Source organism: Leptinotarsa decemlineata, unplaced genomic scaffold (assembly GCF_025532065.1).
Source record: "Leptinotarsa decemlineata unplaced genomic scaffold, Ldec_3_MD MMD2_P_RNA_scaffold_14, whole genome shotgun sequence".
In the NCBI taxonomy this organism is placed as follows: Eukaryota; Metazoa; Arthropoda; class Insecta; order Coleoptera; family Chrysomelidae; genus Leptinotarsa; species Leptinotarsa decemlineata.
The window spans coordinates 11,595,642-11,608,019 of record NW_027412528.1 but is presented as its reverse complement, the minus strand read 5'-3'; the positions used below and the strand labels follow the sequence as shown (position 1 = coordinate 11,608,019).

The following is a 12,378-nucleotide window of genomic DNA, read 5'->3' as shown; positions in this document are numbered from 1 at the left end:
ATTTGAACTAGTTTCAACTAATAATGTTTTATTTGAAAAAAAAATTAAAGAGTGCAATACAAAACAGCCCCAAGCATTGAAATGAAATTGATACTTTGTTCTTAACATTTTTGTGAGGGCAGCTGAAGGTAAGAAATAAAAAAATTTCTAAACACTACATATCTCACTTTGAAAATTCCAGGACTTACATGCATCCAGAAATATTTTTTTTGAAATGGGGGAATATGCTGTGATAAGAGCAGTGGATGAGTCATTTTCTGAGATTCCTCTATCTTGGATATGTCCAGGCAGAAAAGAATGTTGGTGGCCAAAAACAAAGAATGTGGCAAACCTTATGGAAAGAAATTCGCCTCCAGATAAGGAAAACTGGGAAAAACATTCCATAGAAATGATTGCTTTCAGCTGTAAGTTTTTGTTATGAAAAATTGAAACTGCAATTTTTTCAATTATTAAGTCTTTTCATAAGTCTGACCCTTCTATTATGTTTCATTATTGCAGCTTCATTAGAGAGTGCTAGAAAAAAAGCTGTTGATTCTGAATATTACATTACATCTGATGAAAGCTCAAATAAAGGACGTGGAAAGAGAATAAAAAGGCCAAAAAATTTTAGCTCTTCGGATGATAAAAATGAAGGTGATTACTTTAAAAAAATATCTAGTTCATTTGTTTTTGAAGTGTATATTAGTTTTTTCAATTTTAATTTATCAGTAACTGTGATTATTGATAAATATCTGTATTTTCAGCTCACACACCACCACCTGCTCTGGAAAAAATACCAAGCATAGAAACCTACCCATTGATTCACCGAACAAGTGGTAATAGAAAATAATATATATGGTTTTAAAAAAAGAATGAGCCTCTTTTCTCTATGTTTGAGCTATTTCAATTGAAGAATATGACAACTGATGTCTGTATTTTTAGTTCATACACCACCACCTGTTCCGAAAATAATACCAAGTAGAGAAAATGTCTCCTCGTCGAAACAAACAAGCGATAAGAGATGATAATATTTCTATTTTTCTAATCCAAAAAAACTCAATCATTTCATTGGATGTTTTTACTTGAATTTCCCAGACTCAAGAATCTCTATTGCAAGCCAACTAAAATTGAGAAGGCAGGCTGGACAAGATAAAAGTCAACATTCAGACCATGAAAGTTCCAATTTAGGTACTACTTGTACTACTGAAAGTAATACATATTCATTTCTCAATCTTTTCAGAACATTTTATATCAAGCGATATTACCCAAGAGAATAATTCTGGTGAGGAAAATGAGGACATAACTTTGATATCAAAAGAAAATATTTTGCAGACAGAAGAAATTTCAAGGATGAGTGGTAAGTAGGTTGAGAAATTTCTTTGTGGTATTGTATTCAAATGAAACCATGTGTTTTTTATGATATATAAAAATGAAAATGTTTCAGAAAATATTAAGAGAATACTGAGTATTTGCAAAGGCACTCTGCTGGAATTCAGATCCATCAATTAAAGATTGAGCAAAATAGAATTAACTGAGAATGCACCAAAAGTTGATGTTTCAGGCATGGTGTTTGATAACCTACCGTGCAAAGTCTACAGGACATAGAGCACTTGGAAAATTTGCTGAAAGAAGAAGAATTCAGAGAATCTTTCGTATGTTTATCATTTTCACTTTTTCTAAATCTGGCTAAGAAAAATAAAATACTTTCGAAGTTGCGAATGAGAGATGTGATAAAACCATATTTTTTTAGTTGCATTTTACCACTACATTCACGTTTTGTTGATCGTATTTGTGACGTTCGAAAAGATTACGAAAATTTCAAGTAAATCATTATTATTTCTACGTTTGTTTGAAGGTGATTGACAATGTTTCGTGATGAATTTCACTAGTTCGGACTTCCATTGTCTACTATATAAAATGATTTGAAATCCCTGAAACAAGTAAAAAAGAAAAATTAAAAGAGAATAGCTGAAGATAACAATTATATTAAGCAAACAATAAACCTGAAATGAAATGATAGTGAAATAACCTACAAGTAAAAATATAATAATTGAATAAATAAAAATTAAAGGAATGAAAAAAAAAAAAAATAATAAAAAGTGTAGAGATTCCAAGTCACGTTAGTTCACGACGTTACTTCAGACAAGCGCTGAAGTAACACGATTGGCGGTTTTGTTTTTATGGTGTTTCTTGTAGTTCCACCAACTCTGAAAATAAGTTGTTAGTACTTATATTTACTATTTTTTAGAACTATACCTATTTCAAGAGTAGGTTACTACACCGTATAATCCTCTTACGCTTCAATATGAATACTATTAAAACCGTTAAGACTTCAAATGATTTTTGAATAAGGGCATGCATGTGAGGGTAAAACCGGTCAAGTGACCGGCATTGCCCACATAAAAAACGTATTATTTAATGTTTTTTTTAATTTTTTTATTACAGATGCCGAAGCCACGTATCAGAAAAACTGAGAGGGCAAAGTGGTCTGTTGAACATCTTAATGCTGCCAAACGATTATATGAACAAGGTGAGATTTCTATGCGAGCTGCTGCTAAACGATTTGAAATTCCATTTTCCACCTTGCAAGAAAGAATTGAAAAGAAAATAATGGTTACTTCTACTATGGGCAGAAACACTGTTTTCACCAGGGAGCAGGAGGAAGAAATGGCAAACCAAATAAAATATCTAGCATCCATATTTTATGGCTGTACCAATAAGGAAGTCCGACGCATGGCATTTCAGTATGCTGAAAAAAATGGCATAACCCATAATTTTAATACCAAATTAAAACTAGCTGGTCGCGATTGGCTGATAGCCTTTCAAAAGAGAAATCAAATTTCAATACGAAAAGCAGAAGCAACTAGTTTAAACAGGGCTACTGCCTTCAATAAAGAAGAAGTCAACCGGTTCTACGAACTTTTACAACAAGTTAATGAGAAGCACAACTTTTCACCGAGAAACATCTACAATGTCGACGAGACCGGAATTTCCACGGTCCAGGATCCGGGAAAAGTGTTGGCGGCAAAAGGTCAAAAGAGGGTTGGTTCGATGACAAGCTGGGAAAGAGGTCAGTAGGAGATTTGAGCCGGTTCTAAGCCTCCCCCCACCACTATGACGTATTAATTGCTTTTTTATTGGTTGTTGTTTGGCGAAGTCACTGTGATGTGACCTTGAAGGGTGTGGTGTATGGATCGTTCAGAAATTTTTTCCCGGTTCTAATCCTCCCCCCACCAATATGACGTGTTATTTGCTTTTTTTTTTGTTGTGCAGTGAAGTCAAGGCGTTGTGACCTTGAAGTGTCTGGTGCATGGATCGTTCAGATTTTTTTTTTCATATGAGATTTTGTGTGTGTATGTGTGTGTAAGAGAATGCACGGTACAGGGTTTCATCATGTTCTTGTTTGTCTATGTACAAACATACGTCTGCATACTTCGAAGATCCTCCAAGTAATGAATGCTCCATCGGTGTGAGGGCACCAAGTTAGTAGTGGAGTGTGACGTCACAGCAATAACCGTTCAACGGCTAGAGAGCGACATGTTCACTCCACGACGTGTGGCAGAGTAATGCGTATTCATCGGTCTGCTCTCACCTCCCTCGATGTAGTGAAGGATGTGACGTAACGCCCCAGACTCGCCATCAATGGTGACACGCAGGCGGGCGAGGACTGTGCTAACGTCTGTCCTCTCCGAGAGCGCAACGACAATTGCTTGTTCGGCTATCGCTCTCGAAGCAGTGAATGATGTGACGTAACGCATCACCCTACCCTCGCTATTGATGGTGACACGCAGGCGGGCGAGGACTGTGCAAACGTCTGCCCTCTCCGAGAGCGCAACGATCACTGCTTGCTCGTGCCGGCAACTGTTATCGCATCAAATTGGGAGATGGGCTTGGCTGTGACGTCAGGCATCTCTAGTGGATGCATCGATGTGTCCTTACCTACCCTCACTCTCTACGGTGATGCGCAGGCGACGTGGATTGTGGTATTTAAGAAGCGGGCGAGTGTTGGTTATGTCAGTTTCCATCGAGTGAGTTAGTGAGAACATATCATAGAAAATGTATTCTTGTGAATGTGGTAAATCTTTCACCCGTAGTGACAACCTTCGTCGTCATCAGCTCCAGAGTTGCCAAGGAGGGCCATCAGTGAAACGAGTGAGATTAGATGACGCTGCAGCACCAATGTACACATGTAATTGTTGTAATGTGATGATTCCATTGACTCAAGTGAATTCTCACAATAGAACTCTACAACATAAGAATAATACATGTGTTCAATTCAGTGATGGTGTTCAAATTATAAAGAGCGCCTTCAAACGTCGGATTGCGACATACAGGGTGCAGAGTTCCATTGTTTCCACCGATTACATGTTATTCTTTAATGAAATCAGGCAGAAAGTTATAGAATTATTGGAATCGGCCATCAGGGTTCACAAAATCATCAAAGTGAATATGGAAGTATTTGGGAGTTATATTCTACAAACACAAGACCTGAAGGAAACCAAATCATTTAATTCACAGAATAGAACAGTTGATCAATCTACTGATTTGAATTCCTTATTTGATGGATTTCGAAATGGGATTATCGCTCAAACTACAGAATTCCAGGAACGCGATTCAGGTAAACATTTCTACCAAGTTTTAATTGGATGGATTAGTAATATTGTTCTGTATTTAAGGTTGGACTTGTGAAAAAATCATGTTTCTGGAGTTGAACATTAATAAATACAGCCCGCTCAGTGGATGTTCATATGTGAAGCTGCCTGAATGTATCGAGCGTAGGAAGGCCGTGGTTAATGTCCGTAATGAAGATCAGCATTGTTTTGCATGTGCTATCACTTCAGCACTACATCCTGCAATCGATAGAACATCAGAAGTTTCATCGTATCCACATTTCAGTACAGTCATAGATGTAACAGGTATGAATTTTCCGGTAAAGTTGAAAGATATTGTGAAATTTGAAGACAAAAATGATATTTCAGTTAATGTGTACGGTTTAGAAAGTAAATTCGAGAAGGGTAAAATAATGTATGAAATAATTGGACCATTACGTTACTCTCAGAGAAGACTTAGAAGACATGTCAATTTGTTACTTATCACAGATGATTTCGGTAATAATCATTATTGTTGGATCAAAGATCTTTCAAGATTAGTTTCAAGCCAATTATCGGCTCATGAACATAAGAAATATTTTTGTGATGGCTGTTTATTATATTTTTCTAATGAACAATTACTATTACGTCATAAGATAAATGATTGTAATCACTAGAGTACTACAACACCATCAACCAATTTCAAAGTCAATAAATATGGGAAAACGGTAGCTGAAAATATACTAACTTTTGAAAACTTTGAGAAACAAATGAAGGTACCATTTGTAGTGTATGCCGATTTTGAATCAGTACTGAAGCCGATTCAAACCACTAAACCAAATCCTGAATACTCGTATTCGATCAAGACATTCAAACATGAGCCTTATTCATTTGCTTATTTGATTAAATGTTCATACAATGATGATTTATCAAAATTTGTTTCGTATAGGGGTGTGGATGCAGCCCAGAAATTCGTTAGCAAAATCGAAGATGATTTGAAAAATATTTATGAAAATCATCTCAGGTTTCCTATTCCTATGGATGTACAAACTCCTGAGGAAGAGGAACAGTTTGCTTCTGCCACAAATTGTGGCATTTGTTCCAACCAATTTAATGATGGCGAAGTCAAAGTGAGGGATCATTGTCACCTCACAGGAAAAAAAAGGTCCCCTGCTGCTCATTCATCTTGTAATTTGAATTTTAAATTGCCAAATTTCATTCCTATAATTTTTCATAATCTCAGTGGATATGATTGTCATTTATTCATAAAGGAATTGTATAAAAACAAAGATAAAGTGGATGTCATCCCACAAACTAATGAGAAATATATATCTTTCACAAAACATCTCTTTACACACTCCTATACGGATAAAGATGGTAGGGTGAAGAAGAATTATTTGAAAATGAGATTCATTGATAGTTTCAGATTCATGCCTAGTTCTTTGGAGAATTTAGGTGCAAATTTAACATCTGATCAGTGTATCGAGATGCGCAAACATTTCCCACAAATTGAAAATTTCAATTTGATGAGAAAGAAAGGTGTATTTCCCTATAGTTTTGTTGATGACATCGAAAAACTGAATCATCCAAGACTTCCAACCAAAAATCAATTTTATGATAAACTCAATTGTGAACATATATCAGATAATGATTATGGGAGAGCTCAACTTGTTTGGAATTTATTCGAATGTCAGGATTTGGGTGAATACTCTGATTTATATTTAAAGTCAGATGTGTTACTATTATGTGACATTTTTGAAAACTTTAGAAATATATCTGTTGATAAATATAAATTGGATCCGGCACAATACTTCACTGCACCCGGATTATCGTGGGATGCCATGTTGAAATATACTAATATTGAATTGGAATTACTAACTGATATTGATATGGTTCACTTCTTTCAAAAAGGTATTCGTGGTGGAATAAGTCAATGTAGTGAAAGGAAACATAAAGCAAACAATACATTTTTACCGGATTATAATCCAAATGAACCATCTTCATTCATTTCATATTTGGATGCAACAAATCTATATGGTCACAGCATGTCGCAACCATTACCAACAGGTGAATTTTCATGGTTAGCACCTCATGAAATTCTCAATCTTGATATAATGAATGTGGATATTGATAGTCCTCATGGATATGTATTGGAAGTGGATATACATTATCCCCAAGAACTTCATGATAAACATTCCGATTTACCATTCTTAGTTGAACGTTTGATACCTCCATATGCAAAATCGAAAGTTCCCAAATTAATTCCAAATTTAAACGACAAAAGAAAATATATTGTTCACTATAGAAACTAGTGATGAACACACATAGAGTATTGAGGTTTAAGCAATCATGTTGGATGAAGCCTTATATAGATTTGAATACTGAAATGCGTAATAGGTCTAATAACAAATCTGAAAAAGATTTCTACAAACTAATGAATAATGCAGTCTATGGAAAAACAATGGAAAACGTAGACAATAGAATTGATGTTAGACTCATTACACATTGGGAAAATATAAAAAGAACTATAGGTGCTAGTTGTCTCATATCTCGACCAAATTTTAAAAAATGCTCTATTTTTACAGAAAATATTGTTGCCATTCAATTGGCTAGAGTAAAAGTTCATTATGATAAACCACTATATTTAGGATTTTCCATTCTAGAATTATCTAAAACAGTTATGTATGATTTTTTCTATGGATGTATCAAACAACAGTTTGGAGAAGATGCGTCCTTACTCTACACTGATACCGACTCCCTTATTCTCAAAGTAAATACAGACAATTTCTATGAATTTATCAAAAATAATATAAATAAGTTCGATACATCTAATTATAAAATAGGAAACCAATTCAATATTCCAGTGACAAAGTCAGTTCTGGGTAATTTCAAAGATGAATTCCCAAATGATCCAATAATCAGCTTTTACGGTACAGGTGCTAAAGCGTATTACGTGAAATCTGTTGATGGTGAACTGAAGAAGGCCAAAGGTGTGAAACGATCTGTTATAAAGAATGAATTGACATGTGAAGACTATGAAAAAATCTCAAGAGAGCGCCTTAGACCAACTAATCAATTTGTTGACTGTAGAGATGAATAATTGAATTATAATTCGAAGTATTATTGCTTATTCCTTCAAACCGGAACATTCTTATTTGTGATTATTTGTGATTATTGTATTATGTATTGTATATGTATCACTTTTACCAAGTTACTTAGATGAATAAAAAATGATAAAAATATTATTTGTTTCATTTCTATTTTCCTAACCAATTACTGTAAAGTATATAGCATAATGTAAATGAAAGAAATATCAGTTTGAAAAGAATCATCGTAGAGTGCACAATGTCTAAAACAATCGATAAGTTTGGTAGAAAAAGAAAATTGGGTGGTAATGTCATTTGAGGTCCTCCCGGGATTGGTTTTAAATTAACAAAAGATGGTCATTATGACATGCAAAGAAAAATATTGAAAAATATAAGCGAACCAATTGACAAGAGTGATTGTGTAACTGTATCATATCTTGAGGGGGAAATTAACGGAACAAAGGAGGTTATACTTCTAGCCCTACAAGCTGCAATACAATCCACAATAGGTAATATTGCTCGCGATGCCCGTCAAGCATTTGACGATAAAATTGCAGAGGCTCGGATAACTTTCACTCGTAAATTTGACAAACTTACAAATGATGTGGACATAAAAATGTCTGACATAACAGCGTCTACAAATAAAAAATTTGATGCTATGTCAAACATAACAGGGACTACAATGAAAAAGTATGATGTACTAGAAGAGAGAGTTGAAGTTTTGGAGAAAAGCCATAAAGCCCGCTTTCTTCCCACCATTGCTCACCCCGCCACTTCCTACCATTTCTCGCCCCACCATATTCCAACCATTGCGCATGCACGCCCCCACCTCATTCCCCCACCCCCCCTCCTCCCCCGGGGTGGTGGGTGGGGGGCCACCCCCTCCTCCCCCCGGGGTGGTGGGTGGGGGGCCACCGCGCCGGCGCGCGAAGTGCGCCGGCGCGAGCGTAGCGAATTGGGGCGTAAGCCGCGCGGAGCGCGGCCCGCTTTCTTCCCACCATTGCTCACCCCGCCCACTTCCTACCATTTCTCGCCCCACCATATTCCAACCATTGCGCATGCACGCCCCCACCTCATTCCCTCCACTCCCAATGATGTTGATACCCGAGGAGCACGTTCTTCTACATTCAGTACGACAACTCCAGTCATCCAGAGCAGTCCAGCCATACTCAACCAGAAGCAGTGTACTATACGACGAGGAGCTAAGTTTGAGTAAGTTAACAATGTACTTTAATTTTTTACATCTACTAACTTTGTATTATTTTACATTTTCAGAATGGCATCCAACACTCAGGAATTAAATAACGCTGTGGCATCCATCATGCCTATGACAGAGCAGGAGAAGGCATCCACTTCGCGAGTTAGGTGCAGATCTACCAGCCCTGACTTATTCGAGGAGGAGGAGGAAGTCAGGCCTGTAAAGAAGGTTTGCCAACGACCTGCAGCGAGGCTTGGTCCTATTTCTAAGTACCGAGCTACTTGCAATAGGACTAATCCTTATGCAGGTAGTTGGTCGACCGCTCCAAACAGCTCAAGGCCCTCCACACCACCCGCAGCAGTAGTGGAACAACCTAGGGCGCCTTCTCCGGAGGAGCCACCAGTCGTATTGTCCCCATCGGAGGAGGCTCCCATCGTATTCACTCCGTCGGTGGTGCCGCTTTCGCCGATGCTGGCAACACCGGTGACGAATCCTGAAGTGTTAGTGCCACAAGTGCGACAGCCTATCGGAGAGGTTAGTGAAATGTTGGACAGTTTTCTACAGAGATGTAAGGAAGCAGAACATGCTTCTCGAGCTAGTGAGGCCGCGTTGGTTAAAAGGAAGCGCGAAATGGCTGAAATTGTTAACCGACGGAGGGAAGTAGAAAAAGAAATAGCCGAACTAGATCGGAAGTATGCATCTCTGGAGAAAAAGTGTGAAGCAGATACCTCTTCGATAGAGACTTATAAAAAGTTAGTGACTTTTATAAAAACTTTCCCATAGATTAAGTGTAAGTGTAGTAAGATTAGTTTTAGGCTAGTTAGGAATATTTAATTAAGATAGTTTTAAGTTTATGTTTGTAATTTTAGGAAATAAAAATAAAATAAAAAAAAAAGAAGTGAAATTAAGGGTGTACATTGTTTTGGTTTGGTACACATTGAACAATGCGATGGTTGGAGCATTTTTCTTCACTTCGTCTTATTATTATTTCCTTTTTTTTATTTCAATTACAAGTTCTTCTATGCAAATACCTCACATCAATTTTTGTGTTCTCTAATCTATTGTAAATAATCTCTTGGGAAGAAAATATGTTTCATAATGAAATCAATGAGTATATTTCATATAATTCATATAGTATTTTCAATTTTCTCTTTCATGGAATATAGCTCATGTCATTTTTGAAATTCATTCCCACTTAATCCCCTCTCCTCCCCACTCCTCCCCCACTCCCTTTCAAAAGTATAAAAGTAGGAACTATATGTTGGAATATTCAGTTGATCAGCCACCTTCAACATGGAACCTGATTCAACTACTGAGCCGTACAGTGACCCAGCGCATCAACATCCTTACTGGGCTTCTATCCATGAAGGTTTCGTTACCTCCACGACGGCACCTCACTCGATGAATAATTTATGATGATCGGATACAAGTGCTTCACGTTACTGGAACCGATCAAGCGGACCTGTCTGATGGGGATTATCCAGATCCCTATGATTGGCGGAATGATTACGAATGGGATACACAGTCCGGAAACACAGACGACGACGACAGCGATGACGATGATGACGGTGACGCTGACAATGAGTCCGATGATAGTCCTCCACCATCCCCTATCCTGATTGATGAAGTCCTGAATTCAGACGATGATATGTAATCGTTTCCTCGTTTCTCCCATCCTTTCTATTCCTTTCCTTTCCTTCCACGGAGTACACACTTTTTGGTTGGTGTACACGAGGCACTGCGAGGTTGGGGCAGTGTCTTTTTCCCTCTCCCTTATTAGTTTTTTTATAATAATCACTCAGAGTTTCTCATAATAATAATCACTTAGAATTTCAAGAAAATTGTCATTCTTATTGCTTTCGAATTTCAAACACTGAATTGTTCTACATTTACACTTCACCCCCTCCTTTTTTTCCAATATAAATAAAGCATCAATCCCAGTTCTATATCATTCTTCCACAATGTCGAGTGCTGATTCCACCACCGAACCGATGAGTGTACCAGAGTATTCTATGACGAGTACAGGCCCCATCCAGGTACATGGAATAGATTCAACGTTCGATCATTTCAGTACAAATTTTGCACAAATGCTGCAACGTATCTATGATCTACCTGATGATTTCCCGGCACGTATGGAAGAAGGTATGCAAGAGGAAGTAGAGGCAGAGTTAGAGATGGATGTCAATGAGTTAGACGATCTAGAGGATAACGAGCTAGATAATTATGCTAATGATGATGCCATTAGTATATCGTCTGATTCAGATGATTATGAGGATGACATCATCAGTATATCATCAGATACAGATGATGATACAATCATCATTGTTTCTGATGATGATGAGGAGCGTTAGTCCATACCATTGCATGGATTAATAAAAAAAAACAGCCCTTTTCAGGGCTGTCATTATACTTTCAAACAGAAACAGGTTCATACCATTGTTAACATTATAGTCTCAAACAAAATGTATGTATGTAAAAGTATTCATCATTATATGCATACAATGATTGACAAAATGCCAACTTCAACTTTCATTTAAAGTAGTACTCATCATATGCATAGATATGACTATCAAATTCCAAATATCGACTTTTCAGTCAAAGTAGTAATTTATTTGTCATATAATGTATAGATATTCAAAGACTAACAAATTTCCAACTTAGACTTTTTATTAGTCAAAGTATTCATTTGTCATATAATCTATGAATACTAATACAACTAACTACTGTTTGTGTGAATAATGTAGCCCTGAAAAGGGCTGTTGTTTTTTTTGACCAATAGGTCCAGGGTTATTCTGCCACAGGTTTCACATTATTGCATATTACGCAAGCTGATACTCTCGTGAAATTCGTAAGCGGTCTTTCACATGCCCACCAATATTGACCCATCTCCATCATAGAGACCGTATCGTGGATATTAACGTGTTGATACCAGCCACCGTTATTGTTCCTTATTGAATAAAATCGGAAACAGCACCAACATAACTTTTTTATGCTGCCATCAATCGTTTCGATCTGCACATGCGCATTCATCACGCAATATAAATCGGCAGGATCTTCTAAGGTATCGGTGATGTTGAGCATTCGGTGACCGATTCTCAAAGCGCTATCACCTTCAGATGAGTCTGCTACAACCCCTTCATCTTCACCTTCACCATCCACGACTAGCTCAACGACCATGTCTTCATCTTCATCGCTCTCAGCCTCAATTTCAACTTCGTTGACTTCAAGGTCAATCTCCACTTCATCGACTCCAACACCTTCTTCAACTCCAACACCTTCTTCAAGTATCACTTCCTCTAGCGGAATGTTGACATCCTCATCATCTGTCTCTTCTATCCAATTATTTGTATCAATAGCAGATATTCTGTTTAATGCAGCAACTATTTTTTGAGTATTCATCTTAACGTTTTCTCACAGTTGCAGAGTGAATGAATGAACTCTAGGTTTGCAAGTCGACTTATATAGGCAGTGATGCGACTCCCACTTGACTCGTTTAGGGTGGAAGAGTAGGAGAAGTTATCCCACT

The 12,378-nt window shown here is 37.2% G+C and overlaps 1 protein-coding gene and 1 long non-coding RNA gene across 2 annotated transcripts; both read left to right on the top strand.

Moving 5' to 3' along the window:
- Window positions 1-2,122: 2,122 nt before the first annotated feature.
- LOC141484174 (uncharacterized) lies at window positions 2,123-6,858 on the top strand. The gene is made up of 3 exons (XR_012466515.1): window positions 2,123-2,199; window positions 2,425-4,597; window positions 4,656-6,858. It is a non-coding gene; the product is annotated as an uncharacterized lncRNA (long non-coding RNA).
- A 1,003-nt stretch (window positions 6,859-7,861) lies between these two features.
- Window positions 7,862-10,247, top strand: LOC141484171 (uncharacterized). Its single transcript, XM_074179268.1, has 2 exons — window positions 7,862-8,866; window positions 8,930-10,247. Exons 1-2 carry the CDS (start codon window positions 8,022-8,024, stop codon window positions 9,633-9,635), a joined length of 1,551 nt encoding a protein of 516 aa, XP_074035369.1. The 5' UTR covers window positions 7,862-8,021; the 3' UTR covers window positions 9,636-10,247.
- The last annotated feature ends 2,131 nt before the right edge of the window (window positions 10,248-12,378 follow it).

Bases quoted from the DNA above. Each gene is read 5' to 3' on its own strand.
- LOC141484171 (XM_074179268.1), top strand. From the start codon at position 8,022: ATGCAAAGAAAAATATTGAAAAATATAAGCGAACCAATTGACAAGAGT. The intron at 8,867-8,929 runs GTAAGTTAACAA...TTACATTTTCAG, and splicing joins CGACGAGGAGCTAAGTTTGA to AATGGCATCCAACACTCAGG.